Source organism: Bombina bombina, chromosome 5 (genome assembly GCF_027579735.1).
Source record: "Bombina bombina isolate aBomBom1 chromosome 5, aBomBom1.pri, whole genome shotgun sequence".
Taxonomy (NCBI): domain Eukaryota; kingdom Metazoa; phylum Chordata; class Amphibia; order Anura; family Bombinatoridae; genus Bombina; species Bombina bombina.
Genome location: NC_069503.1, coordinates 1,063,327,759 through 1,063,348,879, shown reverse-complemented (window position 1 = coordinate 1,063,348,879; position 21,121 = coordinate 1,063,327,759). Strand labels below are relative to the sequence as shown.

At 37.3% G+C, this 21,121-nt stretch overlaps 1 protein-coding gene across 3 annotated transcripts in view; it reads right to left on the bottom strand.

Moving 5' to 3' along the window:
- Positions 1 to 658: 658 nt before the first annotated feature.
- FAM91A1 (family with sequence similarity 91 member A1) overlaps positions 659 to 21,121 on the bottom strand; it is a 454,979-nt gene continuing 434,516 nt past the window's right edge. For all 3 annotated transcript variants that reach the window (XM_053715335.1, XM_053715336.1, XM_053715337.1), the window contains 3 exons: positions 13,064 to 13,187; positions 10,411 to 10,480; positions 659 to 1,964 (listed from right to left, as the gene is read on the bottom strand). In XM_053715335.1, the coding sequence (XP_053571310.1) occupies positions 1,773 to 1,964; positions 10,411 to 10,480; positions 13,064 to 13,187 (386 nt within the window). In that variant the 3' untranslated portion in view covers positions 659 to 1,772. The remainder of the gene's footprint in view (positions 1,965 to 10,410; positions 10,481 to 13,063; positions 13,188 to 21,121) is intronic.

Genomic DNA, 21,121 nt, shown 5'->3' with positions numbered 1-21,121 from the left:
ATGCTACTTGTTCAGAGCGGCAAAGAGAATGACTGGGGGGGGCGGAGCCAAGGAGGGGCAATATGGACAGCTTTTGCTGTGCTCTTTGCCATTTCCTTTTGGGGAAGAGAATGTTTCCCACAAGTAATGGATGACGCCGTGGACCGGACACACCAATGTTGGAGAAAATGAATTTCAGAGTAGGCATGTGGAGGTGAAGAGGAGCAAAAGTTCAACAGGATACAGATGACCAGGTCTTCTTTAGCTCCCGTGACTCCCATCACCATCCCAGTCTGTACTTGATCTTGGCCACCACATGCCCTATAGAAAGAAAGGCAACCAAATGCCATGAGTTCTGGACAATACCACCTGTTGTAGCCAAAGAGCTTGAGCTCCTATGCCATTGGTGGGAACAATGCTGCTTTAGTTAGATGAAAATGCTTTAAAGGAATATTCAAGTATCATTCCTTGGCTAGCTGTCTGTTCTGAGCATAGCGAGTACTTGCTCAACAAAGGAGCAAATTCACTAAGTCTTTTGTTCGTTCTAGCTGTCATGGCAACTGACTTCCGGTATTTGTTGAGTACTGATATATTTTATTATTATATAGTCAAAACATATCACATCGGACAAAAGAAAAAACAAAGCACTTGTGGTCCTTTCAAAAATGGGATGCAAGGATTTTACTTAATGTATTTATTAAATTAGTGCTTCAATCCAAACAAAGATTTTTAGATGTTGCTCTAAATCACTATTTGGCACATTTATGAAAGATGAGTTTTTTTTGTTTTTTTTTTTAAATAAAATATTATATTAAAAAGCAGACACAAAATTTCAAGGAAATGTCATAAATGTGCTCAGCCATAAGAGAAAATCAAGATGTTTTGGAACATGTATAACAAATATCTTAATACACATGAAATATTGAGAACCGCTCCTAATTCTAAATATGATAATTCGACAAAAGTAAACCAAATTATATATTTAAAAACGGCATCAGCCCTAAAATTGTATTGATGGCAGTTTAACTGCAGGATGTGCACAAGATAAAAATTAGAAAAGCATTTTTCTAATTTTGTTTTTCAAACTTTTTACCTATAAAAAAATTGGAACATTCTTACCCTTGTTATTGAGTTACCAATTAAATGCAGATGCGCATACATTCTAAGTAATTCAGCTACTGGGAAAGAAAGCTATAGAGAGGATTTATACAAACTGGTTGAAGCTCATACAGAACAACTGCTATTGTGATAATCTGCATAATTATAGTGCTATAGTAAATATATTTCAATTTGCAGACAAGTGCAATTTCACTACAAAACAAAATTTCACATATGTATTTATTATTCCATATAATACATTTTAGTGGTTCCAAGCAAATATTGTGCAAGTTCGAACAATTTTTTTTTAGTAATAACATATACCATGTATCATTAAGTTTCAAAGTGAGCTCACAAAAGCAAGCGAATATCAGTTTTTTTAAGAATAAAAACTTGGTCCATGAAATAATACATGGAAAAAAAAGACATATGCCAATTGTTTCCTGCCTTAGAACTTTACGTTCTGTAAAATATGTGGTTTGATTGCATATGTCTTTTGTTCATTCTTTTTTAAACATCTTCCAACAACTACGAAACACATTTAAGGAATGTAAAAGAAATGCAGAACATCTGGACAGAGTGGCCAGCATTAAATTCTAGAATCACGCTGGGAAAACGCACCCTACAATGCAGCAATAAATACAAACACTAATATATAGCATGTATGGAACTAGCCATCTAATAATCGGTCATGTTTAGGAATCTCCACTTGGTATGTACAAATGGTTTGCAGATGTGGGAGCACGACCAGTCCATTCAGAAAGAATGCCATCCTTAAAGATTAAGTTCTTTGATGGAAGTGGAACTCCAACATCAGATGAAGAAGGCTGAGACAGCATAGTTGGTGCACTAGATTCGGAGAGATGATCAACTATGGAGTTGCCTTCCTATAAGTCAGACAAAATATGTAAAGAGTGATTATTAACAAATCATGTTTTAGCTTAGTCTAGTATCTCTAGGTGTAATATATTAATGCGAGGTTAAATGGATATTAAACTCAAAAATATATTCTATCATGTATATGAAAGAGCACCATCTACATTGAATTACTTTTTCATGACAAGAAGTGCATAAGATTGAATATAAATTTGCTAACTACAATTTTCATGTACAATAACTTGTTCCACAAGTATAAAAACAAATAAAAATTTAGTACAGAAACACTAATAGATTTTATATGTTCTCTTTTAGAGGTAACAAAGAAAAAAATACTTTAAAGGGATAGTGAACCAAAAATTTTTCTTCCATGATTCAGATAGAGCGTGCCATTTTAAACAACTTTCTAATTTACTCCTATAACCAAATTTTCTTCGTTCACTTGGTATCTTTATTTGAAAAAGCAGAAATGCAAGCTTAGGAGCCGGCCCCATCTTTGGTTCAGCACCTGGGTAGCACTTGCTGATTAGTGGCTAAAATGTAGGAGTAAATTAGAAAGTTGCTTAAAATTGCACGCTCTAGCTGAATCATAAAAGAAAAAAAAAATTGGATTCAGTATCCCTTTAATGCAGAGGGAAAAAAGGGACAATATCTAACTTTCCCCATTGAGGCATAAGTGTGTTTTAAGCAACTTTCTAATTTTCACCTATAATCAAATTTTCTTCATGCGCTTGGTATCTTTATTTGAAAAAACATAATTTATGTAAGAATTTACCTGATAAATTCATTTCTTTCATATTAGCAAGAGTCCATGAGCTAGTGACGTATGGGATATACATTCCTACCAGGAGGGGCAAAGTTTCCCAAACCTTAAAATGCCTATAAATACACCCCTCACCACACCCACAATTCAGTTTAACGAATAGCCAAGAAGTGGGGTGATAAGAAAAAAGTGCGAAAGCATATAAAATAAGGAATTGGAATAATTGTGCTTTATACAAAATCATAACCACCACAAAAAAAGGGCGGGCCTCATGGACTCTTGCTAATATGAAAGAAATGAATTTATCAGGTAAATTCTTACATAAATTATGTTTTCTTTCATGTAATTAGCAAGAGTCCATGAGCTAGTGACGTATGGGATAATGACTACCCAAGAAGTGGATCTTTCCACACAAGAGTCACTAGAGAGGGAGGGATAAAATAAAGACAGCCAATTCCTGCTGAAAATAATCCACACCCAAAATAAAGTTTAATGAAAAACATAAGCAGAAGATTCAAACTGAAACCGCTGCCTGAAGTACTTTTCTACCAAAAACTGCTTCAGAAGAAGAAAATACATCAAAATGGTAGAATTTAGTAAAAGTATGCAAAGAGGACCAAGTCGCTGCTTTGCAGATCTGGTCAACCGAAGCTTCATTCCTAAACGCCCAGGAAGTAGAAACTGACCTAGTAGAATGAGCTGTAATTCTCTGAGGCGGAGTTTTACCCGACTCAACATAGGCAAGATGAATTAAAGATTTCAACCAAGATGCCAAAGAAATGGCAGAAGCTTTCTGGCCTTTTCTAGAACCGGAAAAAATAACAAATAGACTAGAAGTCTTACGAAAAGTTTTCGTAGCTTCAACATAATATTTCAAAGCTCTAACAACATCCAAAGAATGCAACTATTTCTCCTTAGAATTCTTAGGATTAGGACATAATGAAGGAACCACAATTTCTCTACTAATGTTGTTGGAATTCACAACTTTAGGTAAAAATTCAAAAGAAGTTCGCAACACCGCCTTATCCTGATGAAAAATCAGAAAAGGAGACTCACAAGAAAGAGCAGATAATTCAGAAACTCTTCTGGCAGAAGAGATGGCCAAAAGGAACAAAAAACTTTCCAAGAAAGTAATTTAATATCCAATGAATGCATAGGTTCAAATGGAGGAGCTTGAAGAGCCCCCAGAACCAAATTTAAACTCCAAGGAGGAGAAATTGACTTAATGACAGGCTTTATACGAACCAAAGCTTGTACAAAACAATGAATATCAGGAAGAATAGCAATCTTTCTGTGAAAAAGAACAGAAAGAGCAGAGATTTGACCTTTCAAGGAACTTGCGGACAAACCCTTATCTAAACCATCCTGAAGAATACTGTAATATTCTCGGTATTCTAAAAGAATGCCAAGAAAAATGATGAGAAAGACACCAAGAAATATAAGTCTTCCAGACTCTATAATATATCTCTCTGGATACAGATGTACGAGCCTGTAACATAGTATTAATCACAGAGTCAGAGAAACCTCTTTGACCAAGAATCAAGCGTTCAATCGCCATACCTTTAAATTTAAGGATTTCAGATCCTGATGGAAAAAAAGGACCTTGAGACAAAAGGTCTGGTCTTAACGGAAGAGTCCACGGTTGGCAAGAGGCCATCCGGACAAGATCCGCATACCAAAACCTGTAAGGCCATGCCGGAGCTACCAGCAGAACAAACGAGCATTCCTTCAGAATCTTGGAGGTTACTCTTGGAAGAAGAACTAGAGGCGGAAAGATATAGGGAGGATGATACTTCCAAGGAAGTGATAATGCATCCACTGCCTCCGCCTGAGGATCCCGGGATCTGGACAGATACCTGGGAAGTTTCTTGTTTAGATGAGAAGCCATCAGATCTATTTCTGGAAGTTCCTAAATTTGAACAATCTGAAGAAATACCTCTGGGTGAAGAGACCATTCGCCCGGATGCAACGTTTGACGACTGAGATAATCCGCTTTCCAATTGTCCATACCTGGGATATGAACCGCAGAGATTAGACAGGAGCTGGATTCCGCCCAAACCAAAATTCGAGATACTTCTTTCATAGCCAGAGGACTGTGAGTCCCTCCTTGATGATTGATGTATGCCACAGTTGTGACATTGTCTATCTGAAAACAAATGAACAACTCTCTCTTCAGAAGAGGCCAAGACTGAAGAGCTCTGAAAATTGCACGGAGTTCCAAAATATTGATCGGAAATCTCACCTCCTGAGATTCCCAAACCCCTTGTGCCGTCAGATACCCCCACACAGCTCCCCAACCTGTAAGACTTGCATCTGTTGAGATTATAGTCCAGGTCGGAAGAACAAAGAAGCCCCCTGAACTAAACGATGGTGATCTGTCCACCATGTCAGAGAGTGTTGTAAAATCGGTTTAAAGATATTAATTGAGATATCTTTGAGTAATCCCTGCACCATTGGTTCAGCATACAGAGCTGAAGAGGTCGCATGTGAAAACGAGCAAAGGAGATCGCATCTGATGCGGCAGTCCTAAGACCCAACATTTCCATGCATAAGGCTACCAAAGGGAATGATTGTGACTGAAGGTTTTGACAAGCTGATATCAATGTTAAACTTCTCTTGTCTGACAAGGACAGAGTCATAGACACTGAATTTATCTAGAAACCTAAAAAGGTTACCCTTGTCTGAGGAATCAATGAACTGATTGGTAAATTGATCCTCCAACCATGAACTTGAAGAAACAACACAAGTCGATTCGTATGAGATTCTTCGAAAATGAGAAGACTGAGCAAATACCAAGATATCGTCCAAATAAGGAAATACCAAAACCCTATTCTCTGATTACAGAAAGAAGGGCACCGAGAACCTTTGAAAAAAATTCTTGGAACTGAGGCTAAGCCAAACGGTAGAGCCACAAAACTGGTAATGCTGGTCTAAAAAGAGAATCTCAGACACTAAAAGTGATCTGGATGAATCGGAATATGCAGATACACATCCTGTAAATCTATTGTAGACATATAATGCCCTTGCTAAACAAAAGGCAGGATAGTCCTACAGTAACCATCTTGAATGTTGGTATCCTAACATAATGATTCAATAATGATAGATCCGGAACTGGTCTGAAGGAATTGACCTTCTTTGGTACAATGAAGAGATAAAATAAGACCCCAGCCCCTGTTCCAGAACTGGAACTGGCATAAATACTCCAGCCAACTCTAGATCTGAAACACATTTCAGAAATGCTGAGCCTTTGCTGTGTTAACTGGGACACGGGAAAGAAAAGAATCTCTTAGCAGGAGGCCTTAACTTGAAGCCAATTCTGTACCTTTCTGAAACAATGTTTCTGAAACCAGAGATTAAGAACGGAATTGATCCAAATTTCTTTGAAGAAAACGTAATCTGCCCCATACCAGCTGAGCTGGAATAAGGGCCGCACCTTCATAGGTACTTAGGAGCTGGCTATAGGTTTCTATAAGGCTTGGATATATTCCAAACTGGAAATAGTTTCCAAACTGATACCGCTCCTGAGGATGAAGGATCAGGCTTTTGTTCCTTGTGAGGAAAGGAACGAAAATGATTATTTACCCTGGAAAGAAAGGGAAAGCAAAGTTGACTTAGAAGACATGTCAGCATTCCAAGTTTAATCCATAAAGCTATTCTAGCTAAAATAGCTAGAGACATATACCTGACATCAACTCTAATGATATCAAAAGATGGTATCACCAATAAAATTATTAGCATGTTATAGAATAAAAATAATGCTATAAAATTATGATCTGTTACTTGTTGCGCTAAAGCTTCTAACCAAAAAGTTGAAGCTGCAGCAACATCCGCTAAAAATATAGCAGGTCTAAGAAGATTACCTGAACATAAGTAAGCTTTTCTTAGAAAGGAATCAATTTTCCTATCTAAAGGATCCTTAAATGAAGTACTATCTGCCGTAGGAATAGTAGTACATTAGCAGTAGTAGAGACAGCCCCATAACCTTAGGGATTTTTGTCCCAAAAAACTCTAATCTGTCAGATGGCACAGGATATAATTTGCTTAAACGTCTAGAAGGAGTAAATAAATTACCCAAATTATTCCATTCCCTGGAAATTACTTCAGAAATAGCATCAGGGAGATAAAACACTTCTGGAATAACTACAGGAGATTTAAAAACCTTATTTAAACGTTTACATTTAGTATCAAGAGGACCAGAATCCTCTATTTCTAATGCAAATAACACTTCTTTAAGTAAAGAACGAATAAATTCCATCTTGAACAAATACAAAGATTTATCAGCATCAACCTCTGAGACAGAAACCTCAGAACCAGAAGAACCATTATCAGTATCAGAATGATGATGTTCATTTAAAAATTCATCTGAAAAAAAGAGAAGTTTTAAAAGACTTTTATGTATACTAGAAGGAAAAATAACAGACATAGCCTTCTTAATGGATTTAAAAAATAAAATCTCTTATGTTATCAGGAACACTCTGAAAATTAGATGTTGACGGAACAGCAACAGGTAATGTAACAGTACTAAAGGAAATTTTATCTGCATTAATAAGTTTGACATGACATGCAATACAAATAACAGCTGGAGAAACAGATACCAAAAGTTTATAGCAGATACACTTAGCTTGGTAGCTCCAGCATTGTGCAGTGATTTTCCTGAAGTATCTTCTGACTCAGTTGCAACGTGGAACATCTTGCAATATGTAAAAGAAAAAAACAACATATAAAGCAAAATTGATCAAATTCCTTAAATGACAGTTTCAGGAATGGGAAAAAATGCCAAAGAACAAGCTTCTAGCAACCAGAAGCAATAAAAAATGAGACTTAAATAATGTGGAGACAAAAGTGACGCCCATATTTTTTCGCGCCAAATAAGACGCCCACATTATTTGGCGCCTAAATGCTTTTTGGCGCCAAAAATGACGCCACATCCGGAACGCCGACATTTTTGGCGCAAAATAACGTCAAAGAATGACGCAACTTCCGGCGACACGTATGACGCCGGAAACGGAAATAGAATTTTTGCGCCAAAAAAAGTCCGCGCCAAGAATGACGCAATAAAATGAAGCATTTTCAGCCCCCGCGAGCCTAACAGCCCACAGGGAAAAAGTCAAATTTTAAGGTAAAAAATGTTAAATTAAAATGCATTATCCCAAATATGAAACTGACTGTCTGAAAAATAAGGAAAGTTGAACATTCTGAGTCAAGGCAAATAAATGTTTGAATACATATATTTAGAACTTTATAAACAAAGTGCCCAACCATAGCTAGGAGTGTCACAGAAAATAAGACTTACTTACCCCAGGACACTCATCTACATATAGCAGATAGCCAAACCAGTACTGAAACGAGAATCAGCAGAGGTAATGGTATATATAAGAGTATATCGTCGATCTGAAAAGGGAGGTAAGAGATGAATCTCTACGACCGATAACAGAGAACCTATGAAATAGACCCCTTAGAAGGAGATCACTGCATTCAAATAGGCAATACTCTCCTCACATCCCTCTGACATTCACTGCACGCTGAGAGGAAAACCGGGCTCCAACTTGCTGCGGAGCGCATATCAACGTAGAATCTAGCACAAACTTACTTCACCACCTCCATCGGAGGCAAAGTTTGTAAAACTGAATTGTGGGTGTGGTGAGGGGTGTATTTATAGGCATTTTAAGGTTTGGGAAACTTTGCCCCTCCTGGTAGGAATGTATATCCCATACGTCACTAGCTCATGGACTCTTGCTAATTACATGAAAGAAAGCAGAAATGCAAGCTTAGGAGCCGGCCCCATCTTTGGTTCAGCACCTGGGTAGCACTTGCTGATTAGTGGCTAAAATGTAGGAGTAAATTAGAAAGTTGCTTAAAATTGCACGCTCTATCTGAATCATAAAAGAAGAAAAAAATTGGATTCAGTATCCCTTTAATGCAGAGGGAAAAAAGGGACAATGTCTAACTTTCCCCATTGAGGCATAAGTGTGTTTTAAGCAACTTTCTAATTTTCTCCTATAATCAAATTTTCTTCATGCGCTTGGTATCTTTATTTGAAAAATGCAGAAATGTAAGCTTAAGAGTTGGCCCCATCTTTGGTTCAGCACCTGGGTAGCACTTGCTGATTAATGGCTAAAATGTAGGACTAAATTATAAAGTTGCTTAAAATTGCACACTCTATCTGAATCATGAAAGAAAAAAAAATTGGATTCAGTATCCCTTTAAATTCAGAGGCAAAAAAGTGACAATATCTAACTTTCCCCACACAAACAAAACCCCAGACCTCCCTGGGTTTCAGTCCTCATTTAGTGAAAATAATCTTAAAACCAACTTTCTGCCTCCACTGTCCATAAATTCTAGACCACAAAATTTTGAACAATTATCTATCTAGATTTTTAATTGATATTTTATTATGGGTTCAGAGAAAGGATTACTGGCTTGCTGTATATTAGAAACAGGTGAAATATTTCAACAAACAATATATTATCTTTTATCTATCTATCTTTTTTTATTGATCTTTTTATTACAGATGTTTTATACAAAAAGTTCCATAGCAATGGATGATGGTATGTCATACAAGATAAAATGTACACAAAGAACATATGTAATATAAAGGTTAGTTCAAATGCTTCATACATATATCCAAGTTCAGTGTTTCCATTGAGGCATAAGTGTGTTTTAAGCAACTTTCTAATTTTCTCCTATAATCAAATTTTCTTCATGCGCTTGGTATCTTTATTTGAAAAATGCAGAAATGTAAGCTTAAGAGTCGGCCACATCTTTGGTTCAGCACCTGGGTAGCACTTGCTGATTAGTGGCTAAAATGTAGGACTAAATTATAAAGTTGCTTAAAATTGCACGCTCTATCTGAATCATGAAAGAAAAAAAAATTGGGTTCAGTATCCCTTTAATTCAAAGGCACAGAAGGGATAATATCTAACTTTCCCCACACAAACAAAACCCCAGACCTCCCTGGGTTTCAGTCCTTATTTAGGGAAAATAATCTTAAAACCAACTTTCTGCCTCCACTGTCCATAATCTCCAGCCCATTAAACCACTGACTTTTTGAACAATTATCTATCTAGATTTTTAATTGATATTTTATTATGGGTTCAGAGAAAGGATTACTGGATTGCTGTATATTAGAAACAGGTGAAATATTTCAACAAACAATATATTATCTATCTTTCCATGAACATATCTTTATTTATTGATCTTTTTATTACAGATGTTTTATACAAAAAGTTCCATAGCAATGGATGATGGTATGTCATACAAAATAAAATGTACACAAAGAACTTATGTAATATAAAGGTTAGTTCAAATGCTTCATACATATATCCAAGTTCCATGTTTCCATTGAGGCATAAGTGTGTTGTAAAACATATCTTTAGAATTGTACACATCATTTTATTTGATAGTGAAATCTGCCGATTCCTGGTTTTAAATAAAAGTTAATAGTTCTAAAACGTATCTAAGGATTCTCTACAGCAAACTGGGGCCTTTGTGCATAGGGCAACAAGATAAACCAAAAAAAGAGTTTTACTTTTTCTTTGTTTCCGCTTTATACAAGAGACACAAAAGCACAAAAATATCAAAATAAACCCCCAAAGTCATTAGCTGTAGAGTGTGTGAACTGTCTGTTTTGTATCAGAAAAATGTGAGGATAAATTCTATTAAAAAATAAATAAAAAAAAAATCACAAAGTTTACCTGGAATGTTTGCACAAAATTGAGAACTTGCAGAGAAAGTTTCCGACTGGAATGGATTAGGTTTTGAAGGCTGTCAATATAATAAAAGGAAATGTAAACAGATAAATAATGGTATAGTTATCACACAATACAATAACAGTAGCCATTATTTTGATGGCTTAGTGACTCATTCATATTACACTATTAGTATAGGAGAACTTCCTATTCTTGTATCTTTTTAAGCTACATCTTTTTTACATCAATATTTATTTAAACTACTTCAAAAAAATAAAATAAACTATTGCCTTTACACAATAAATCTATGTAACAATACAGAGCAGATGCGCTGTGGAAAGGTTTTAAATTTCTATTAAAAATTTACCATTGCTTGGCTTCCCTGGCTGCCCACAAAGCTGTTGATTTTTTCTCTCTAGTGCTCTCAATCAAACTCAAACACACCGCCCATATACACAGCGGGAGCACACGTTCACTCTTCACCTGCGCACTTGAGCTGGCAAGGAGTACTGCGCATGCACAGGACATGAGTGAACGTGCGCTGTTGGCTGCCGGGGCCATGATGGAATAAAAAAAAAATGCGCCGGATAAGTTGACGGCCAGGGGATCCGTGATTTGGTAAGTCAAAAATAAAAAGCTTCCCCAGGACGTCTGCTCTGCATTGTTAGATTTATTGTGTAAAGGCAATCTTTTTTTTTTCTTTTCTTTTTTTTTTTTAAAAGTAGTTTGTAACGTTTACGGTCCCTTTTTAAGCTCTTGTCGTGTCTGAATATGGCTTCTTCCTTCAAAAGCTAGGTCTTAATAATCTTATATTCATGAATCAATACCACATAAGAATTCAGTATCATGTATTTTATAATTTGTTAAGCTACAAGCTAAAATGAAAACTGATGTAATTACTGTGCCATTAGGTTTATTAAAGCATGCACAACACCTTGAGGGCGTAAAAGGTTTAATCATTTTTAAAAAGACTAAATACCTTTTTGCAGCCATTACAGAAATTCATCTTTTTGTGAAAAACTATTCCTGCTTTGCACAATGAGTTCTTTGTAGTTTTTTCCTATTGTTTATTATGGGATGCACACTTGAGGTTAAAGGGACAGTCTAGTCAAAATAAAACTTTAATGATTCAGATAGGGCATGCAATTTTAAAGAAGATTCCAATTTACCTTAATTATAAAATTTGCTTTGATTTCTTGGTATTCTTTGTGAAAGCTAAACCTAGGTAGGCTCATAAACGGATTTCTAAGCCATTGAAGGCCGCCTCTTATATCAGTTAGACACTGCTAGTTCATGTGTGCCATATAGATAACATTCTCACTCCTGTGGAGTTATTTATAAGTCAGCACTGATTGGCTAAAATGCAAGGCTGTCAAAAGAACTGAAATAAGGGGGCAGTCTGAAGAGGCTTAGATACAAGGTAATCATAGAAGTAAAAAGTGTATTTTTATAACTGTGTTGGTTATGCAAAACTAGGGAATGGGTAATAAAGGGATTATTTATCTTTTTAAGCAATACAATTTTTTTCAAGTAGACTGACCCTTTAATAACAACCTTCAATCATTGTCACTGATTCTCTTTCTATCTACAGAAAACAAACTCAGACAGCAGCACTCTAAGGCTTAAATCCATTTTAATAGGTCAGAAAAACAGCAACTTAGCAACTTTCGAGTGTTCCCCTTAATCATGCAAATAATAGCATGATTAAGGGGTAACACCCGAAACGTTGCTGTTTTTTTTTTTTTTGGTTAAAAAATAGAAAGGAAAACAGTTACTATTAATAAATGTACCTGTATATACTACTTACATACCTATGCTTAAAGGGACATAAAACCCAACATTTTTCTTTCACGATTTAGATAGAACATACAATTTTGAACATCTTTCCAATATACTACTGTAATCGATTTTCTTTGTTTTCCTTTGTTGAAAAGCAGGAATGTAAGCTCAGGAGTGTGCATGTGTCGTCAGCACTATATGACAGCAGTTTTGCAACATTATACATAAGCAAGAGCACTAGATGGCAGCACTATTTCCTGTCATGTAGTACTTCAGGAATATGCATGCTACCTACCTAGGTATCTCCAAAAAATTTAAAAATAAGAGAATGAAGCAAATTTAAAAGTAGTAAATGGGAAACTTTTTTTTTTAAATTTTATTCTTCATCTGAATCATGAAAGAAACATTTTGGGTTTCATGTCCCTTTAATTACCTAATGAGAAGTATGGATCTGCTTTCTGTTTGGTTGTGCTCAGGGCTTCACGAAAACCCTGTATGGCCAGAGGGACAGCGCAGCCTTGTTTTAAAGATTAGAGCAGCAATAAGTACACAAAGTTTATATATAAAAAAGGAAGACTTTAGAAGGAGCTCTACTGATAATGAAAGGATTATAATCTAATTTTATTTTGAGGCATTATCGTTAGCATTTTAGTAATAATCAAATGCAGCCCATGGTCAATCCTGCAATTAGTGGAAAGTCCTAGGTATTTAAAAAACAAAAACAAAAAAAAAACAAAACAAAAAAAAAAACATACAACAATTTACCCCCCTACTCTATAACAATGATCTACTACTACAATAACAAAAATCTGTATGGGCAACACATAACAGTTCTCTTTCTGGATTAGAACAGCACATGCAAATCACAAATATTTCTTACCTTTCTTTTCCACAAAGTCCATGGGTAGCGATTTTCCTACATATGGTCTGGTTTAATTCTGAACTAAACAGAGGTATTCCATAGCATAGCTCCAGAGGTACCCAGTCTTTCTCATTAGTAGACACTAAATAGGAATATAATTATGTAATATTATTATCATCTGCACCTAGGAATTAGGTTTCTATTCTTTAGCTACAGCAATTTAAAAACATAATTTATGTAAGAACTTACCTGATAAATTCATTTCTTTCATATTGGCAAGAGTCCATGAGCTAGTGACGTATGGGATATACATTCCTACCAGGAGGGGCAAAGTTTCCCAAACCTCAAAATGCCTATAAATACACCCCTCACCACACCCACAAATCAGTTTAACGCATAGCCAAGAAGTGAGATGATAAGACAAAAGTGCGAAAGTATAAAAAAATAAGGAATTGGAATAATTGTGCTTTATACAAAAAAATCATAACCACCACAAAAAGGGCGGGCCTCATGGACTCTTGCTAATATGAAAGAAATTAATTTATCAGGTAAGTTCTTACATAAATTATGTTTTCTTTCATGTAATTAGCAAGAGTCCATGAGCTAGTGACGTATGGGATAATGACTACCCAAGATGTGGATCTTCCACGCAAGAGTCACTAGAGAGGGAGGGATAAAATAAAGACAGCCAATTCCGCTGAAAATAATCCACACCCAAAATAAAGTTTAAATCTTATAATGAAAAAAACTGAAATTATAAGCAGAAGAATCAAACTGAAACAGCTGCCTGAAGTACTTTTCTACCAAAAACTGCTTCAGAAGAAGAAAACACATCAAAATGGTAGAATTTAGTAAAAGTATGCAAAGAAGACCAAGTTGCTGCTTTGCAAATCTGATCAACCAAAGCTTCATTCCTAAACGCCCAGGAAGTAGAAACTGACCTAGTAGAATGAGCTGTAATCCTTTGAGGCAGAGTTTTACCCGACTCGACATAAGCATGATGAATTAAAGATTTCAACCAAGATGCCAAAGAAATGGCAGAGGCCTTCTGACCTTTCCTAGAACCGGAAAAGATAACAAATAAACTAGAAGTCTTTCGGAAATTCTTAGTAGCTTCAACATAATATTTCAAAGCTCTAACTACATTCAAAGAATGCAATGATCTCTCCTTAGAATTCTTAGGATTAGGACACAATGAAGGAACCACAATTTCTCTACTAATGTTGTTAGAATTCACAACCTTAGGTAAAAATTTAAAAGAAGTTCGCAACACCGCCTTATCCTGATGAAAAATCAGAAAAGGAGACTCACAAGAAAGAGCAGATAATTCAGAAACTCTTCTAGCAGAAGAGATGGCCAAAAGAAACAAAACTTTCCAAGAAAGTAATTTAATGTCCAGTGAATGCATAGGTTCAAACGGAGGAGCTTGAAGAGCCCCCAGAACCAAATTCAAACTCCAAGGAGGAGAAATGGACTTAATAACAGGTTTTATACGAACCAAAGCTTGTACAAAACAATGAATATCAGGAAGATTAGCAATCTTTCTGTGAAAAAGAACAGAAAGAGCAGAGATTTGTCCTTTCAAGGAACTTGCAGACAAACCTTTATCCAAACCATCCTGAAGAAACTGTAAAATTCTCGGAATTCTAAAAGAATGCCAGGAAAAATGATGAGAAAGACACCAAGAAATGTAAGTCTTCCCGACTGGATAATATATCTTCCTAGATACAGATTTACGAGCCTGTAACATAGTATTAATCACAGAGTCAGAGAAACCTCTTTGACTAAGAATCAAGCGTGCAATCTCCATACCTTCAAATTTAAGGATTTGAGATCCTGATGGAAAAAAGGACCTTGTGACAGAAGGTCTGGTCTTAACGGAAGAGTCCACGGTTGGCAAGAGGCCACCCGGACAAGATCCGCATACCAAAACCTGTGAGGCCATGCTGGAGCCACCAGCAGAACAAACGAGCATTCCTTCAGAATCTTGGAGATTACTTCTTGGAAGAAGAACTAGAGGCGGAAAGATATAGGCAGGATGATACTTCCAAGGAAGTGACAATGCATCCACTGCTTCCGCTTGAGGATCCCTGGATCTGGACAGATACCTGGGAAGTTTCTTGTTTAGATGAGAAGCCATCAGATCTATTTCTGGAAGTCCCCACATTTGAACAATCTGAAGAAATACCTCTGGGTGAAGAGACCATTCGCCCGGATGTAACGTTTGGCGACTGAGATAATCCGCTTCCCAATTGTCTATACCTGGGATATGAACCGCAGAAATTAGACAGGAGCTGGATTCCGCCCATACCAGTATTCGAGATACTTCTTTCATAGCCAGAGGACTGTGAGTCCCTCCTTGATGATTGATATATGCCACAGTTGTGACATTGTCTGTCTGAAAACAAATGAACGATTCTCTCTTTAGAAGAGGCCATGACTGAAGAGCTCTGAAAATTGCACGGAGTTCCAAAATATTGATTGGTAATCTCACCTCCTGAGATTCCCAAACCCCTTGTGCTGTAAGAGACCCCCAAACAGCTCCCCAACCTGTCAGACTTGCATCTGTTGAAATCACAGTCCAGGTCGGAAGAACAAAAGAAGCCCCCTGAACTAAACGATGGTGATCTGTCCACCACGTCAGAGAGTGTCGTACAATCGGTTTTAAAGATATCAATTGAGATATCTTTGTGTAATCCCTGCACCACTGGTTCAGCATACAGAGCTGAAGAGGTTGCATGTGAAAACGAGCAAAGGGGATCGCGTCCGATGCAGCAGTCATAAGACCTAGAATTTCCATGCATAAGGCTACCGAAGGGAATGATTGAGACTGAAGGTTTCGACAAGCTGAAATCAATTTCAGACGTCTCTTGTCCGTTAGTGACAGAGTCATGGACACTGAATCTATCTGGAAACCTAAAAAGGTTACCCTTGTCTGAGGAATCAATGAACTTTTCGGTAAATTGATCCTCCAACCATTATCTTGAAGAAACAATACAAGTCGATTCGTATGAGATTCTGCTAAATGTGAAGACTGAGCAAGTACCAAGATATCGTCCAAATAAGGAAATACCACAATACCCTGTTCTCTGATTACAGACAGAAGGGCACCGAGAACCTTTGTAAAAATCCTTGGAGCTGTTGCTAGGCCAAACGGCAGAGCCACAAACTGGTAATGCTTGTCTAGGAAAGAGAATCTCAGAAACTGAAAGAGATCTGGATGAATCGGAATATGCAGATATGCATCCTGTAAATCTATTGTGGACATATAATGCCCTTGCTGAACAAAAGGCAGAATAGTCCTTATAGTTACCATTTTGAATGTTGGTATCCTTACATAACGATTCAATATTTTTAAATCCAGAACTGGTCTGAAGGAATTCTCCTTCTTTGGTACAATGAAGAGATTTGAATAAAACCCCAGTCCCTGTTCCAGAACTGGGACTGGCATAATTACTCCAGCCAACTCTAGATCTGAAACACATTTCAGAAATGCTCGAGCCTTCGCTGGATTTACTGGGACACGGGAAAGAAAAAATCTTTTTGCAGGAGGCCTTATCTTGAAGCCAATTCTGTACCCTTCTGAAACAATGTTCTGAATCCAAAGATTGTGAATTGAATTGATCCAAATTTCTTTGAAAAATCGTAATCTGCCCCCTACCAGCTGGGCTGGAATGAGGGCCGCACCTTCATGTGGACTTTGGAGCTGGCTTTGGTTTTCTAAAAGGCTTGGATTTATTCCAGACTGGAGATGGTTTCCAAACTGATACCGCTCCTGTGGGTGAAGGATCAGGCTTTTGTTCCTTATTGTGACGAAAGGAACGAAAAACATAATTTATGTAAGAACTTACCTGATAAATTCATTTCTTTCATATTAACAAGAGTCCATGAGCTAGTGACGTATGGGATATACATTCCTACCAGGAGGGGCAAAGTTTCCCAAACCTTAAAATGCCTATAAATACACCCCTCACCACACCCACAAATCAGTTTAACGAATAGCCAAGAAGTGGGGTGATAAGAAAAAGTGCGAAGCATATAAAATAAGGAATTGGAATAATTGTGCTTTATACAAAAAAATCATAACCACTACAAAAAAGGGTGGGCCTCATGGACTCTTGTTAATATGAAAGAAATGAATTTATCAGGTAAGTTCTTACATAAATTATGTTTTCTTTCATGTAATTAACAAGAGTCCATGAGCTAGTGACGTATGGGATAATGACTACCCAAGATGTGGATCTTTCCACACAAGAGTCACTAGAGAGGGAGGGATAAAATAAAGACAGCCAATTCCTGCTGAAAATAATCCACACCCAAAATAAAGTTTAACAAAAAACATAAGCAGAAGATTCAAACTGAAACCGCTGCCTGAAGAACTTTTCTACCAAAAACTGCTTCAGAAGAAGAAAATACATCAAAATGGTAGAATTTAGTAAAAGTATGCAAAGAAGACCAAGTTGCTGCTTTGCAGATCTGGTCAACCGAAGCTTCATTCCTAAACGCCCAGGAAGTAGATACTGACCTAGTAGAATGAGCTGTAATTCTTTGAGGCGGAGTTTTACCCGACTCAACATAGGCAAGATGAATTAAAGATTTCAACCAAGATGCCAAAGAAATGGCAGAAGCTTTCTGGCCTTTCCTAGAACCGGAAAAGATAACAAATAGACTAGAAGTCTTACGGAAAGATTTCGTAGCTTCAACATAATATTTCAAAGCTCTAACAACATCCAAAGAATGCAATGATTTCTCCTTAGAATTCTTAGGATTAGGACATAATGAAGGAACCACAATTTCTCTACTAATGTTGTTGGAATTCACAACTTTAGGTAAAAATTCAAAAGAAGTTCGCAACACCGCCTTATCCTGATGAAAAATCAGAAAAGGAGACTCACACGAAAGAGCAGATAATTCAGAAACTCTTCTAGCAGAAGAGATGGCCAAAAGGAACAAAACTTTCCAAGAAAGTAATTTAATGTCCAATGAATGCATAGGTTCAAACGGAGGAGCTTGAAGAGCTCCCAGAACCAAATTCAAACTCCAAGGAGGAGAAATTGACTTAATGACAGGTTTTATACGAACCAAAGCTTGTACAAAACAATGAATATCAGGAAGAATAGCAATCTTTCTGTGAAAAAGAACAGAAAGAGCAGAGATTTGTCCTTTCAAAGAACTTGCGGACAAACCCTTATCCAAACCATCCTGAAGAAATTGTAAAATTCTCGGTATTCTAAAAGAATGCCAAGAAAAATGATGAGAAAGACACCAAGAAATATAAGTCTTCCAGACTCTATAATATATCTCTCGAGATACAGATTTACGAGCCTGTAACATAGTATTAATCACGGAGTCAGAGAAACCTCTATGACCAAGAATCAAGCGTTCAATCTCCATACCTTTAAATTTAAGGATTTCAGATCCGGATGGAAAAAAGGACCTTGTGACAGAAGGTCTGGTCTTAACGGAAGAGTCCATGGCTGGCAAGATGCCATCCGGACAAGATCCGCATACCAAAACCTGTGAGGCCATGCCGGAGCTATTAGCAGAACAAACGAGCATTCCCTCAGAATCTTGGAGATTACTCTTGGAAGAAGAACTAGAGGCGGAAAGATATAGGCAGGATGATACTTCCAAGGAAGTGATAATGCATCCACTGCCTCCGCCTGAGGATCCCGGGATCTGGACAGATACCTGGGAAGTTTCTTGTTTAGATGAGAGGCCATCAGATCTATCTCTGGGAGCCCCCACAATTGAACAATCTGAAGAAATACCTCTGGGTGAAGAGACCATTCGCCCGGATGCAACGTTTGGCGACTGAGATAATCCGCTTCCCAATTGTCTACACCTGGGATATGAACCGCAGAGATTAGACAGGAGCTGGATTCCGCCCAAACCAAAATTCGAGATACTTCTTTCATAGCCAGAGGACTGTGAGTCCCTCCTTGATGATTGATGTATGCCACAGTTGTGACATTGTCTGTCTGAAAACAAATGAACGATTCTCTCTTCAGAAGAGGCCAAAACTGAAGAGCTCTGAAAATTGCACGGAGTTCCAAAATATTGATCGGTAATCTCACCTCCTGAGATTCCCAAACTCCTTGTGCCGTCAGAGATCCCCACACAGCTCCCCAACCTGTGAGACTTGCATCTGTTGAAATTACAGTCCAGGTCGGAAGAACAAAAGAAGCCCCCTGAATTAAACGATGGTGATCTGTCCACCACGTTAGAGAGTGTCGAACAATCGGTTTTAAAGATATTAATTGAGATATCTTCGTGTAATCCCTGCACCATTGGTTCAGCATACAGAGCTGAAGAGGTCGCATGTGAAAACGAGCAAAGGGGATCGCGTCCGATGCAGCAGTCATAAGACCTAGAATTTCCATGCATAAGGCTACCGAAGGGAATGATTGTGACTGAAGGTTTCGACAAGCTGTAATCAATTTTAGACGTCTCTTGTCTGTTAAAGACAGAGTCATGGACACTGAATCTATCTGGAAACCCAGAAAGGTTACCCTTGTTTGAGGAATCAAAGAACTTTTTGGTAAATTGATCCTCCAACCATGATCTTGAAGAAACAACACAAGTCGATTCGTATGAGACTCTGCTAAATGTAAAGACGGAGCAAGTACCAAGATATCGTCCAAATAAGGAAATACCACAATACCCTGTTCTCTGATTACAGACAGAAGGGCACCGAGAATCTTTGTGAAAATTCTTGGAGCTGTAGCAAGGCCAAACGGTAGAGCCACAAATTGGTAATGCTTGTCTAGAAAAGAGAATCTCAGGAACTGATAATGATCTGGATGAATCGGAATATGCAGATATGCATCCTGTAAATCTATTGTGGACATATAATTCCCTTGCTGAACAAAAGGCAATATAGTCCTTACAGTTACCATCTTGAACGTTGGTATCCTTACATAACGATTCAATAATTTTAGATCCAGAACTGGTCTGAAGGAATTCTCCTTCTTTGGTACAATGAAGAGATTTGAATAAAACCCCATCCCCTGTTCCGGAACTGGAACTGACATAATTACTCCAGCCAACTCTAGATCTGAAACACAATTCAGAAATGCTTGAGCTTTCACTGGATTTACTGGGACATGGGAAAGAAAAAATCTCTTTGCAGGAGGTCTCATCTTGAAACCAATTCTGTACCCTTCTGAAACAATGTTCTGAATCCAAAGATTGTGAACAGATTTGATCCAAATTTCTTTGAAAAAACGTAACCTGCCCCCTACCAGCTGAACTGGAATGAGGGCCGTACCTTCATGTGAACTTAGAAGCAGGCTTTGCCTTTCTAGCAGGCTTGGATTTATTCCAGACTGGAGATGGTTTCCAAACTGAAACTGCTCCTGAGGACGAAGGATCAGGCTTTTGTTCTTTGTTGAAACGAAAGGAACGAAAACGATTGTTAGCCCTGTTTTTACCTTTAGACTTTTTATCCTGTGGTAAAAAAGTTCCTTTCCCACCAGTAACAGTTGAAATAATAGAATCCAACTGAGAACCAAATAATTTGTTTCCCTGGAAAGAAATGGAAAGTAGAGTTGATTTAGAAGCCATATCAGCATTCCAAGTCTTAAGCCATAAAGCTCTTCTGGCTAAGATAGCCAGAGACATAAATCTAACATCAACTCTAATAATATCAAAAATGGCATCACAGATGAAATTATTAGCATGCTGGAGAAGAATAATAATATCATGAGAATCACGATTTGTTACTTGTTGCGCTAGAGTTTCCAACCAAAAAGTTGAAGCTGCAGCAACATCAGCCAATGATATAGCAGGTCTAAGAAGATTACCTGAACATAGATAAGCTTTTCTTAGAAAAGATTCAATTTTTCTATCTAAAGGATCCTTAAACGAGGTACCATCTGACGTAGGAATGGTAGTACGTTTAGCAAGGGTAGAAATAGCCCCATCAACTTTAGGGATTTTGTCCCAAAATTCTAACCTGTCAGGCGGAACAGGATATAATTGCTTAAAACGTTTAGAAGGAGTAAATGAATTACCCAATTTATCCCATTCCTTAGCAATTACTGCAGAAATAGCATTAGGAACAGGAAAGACTTC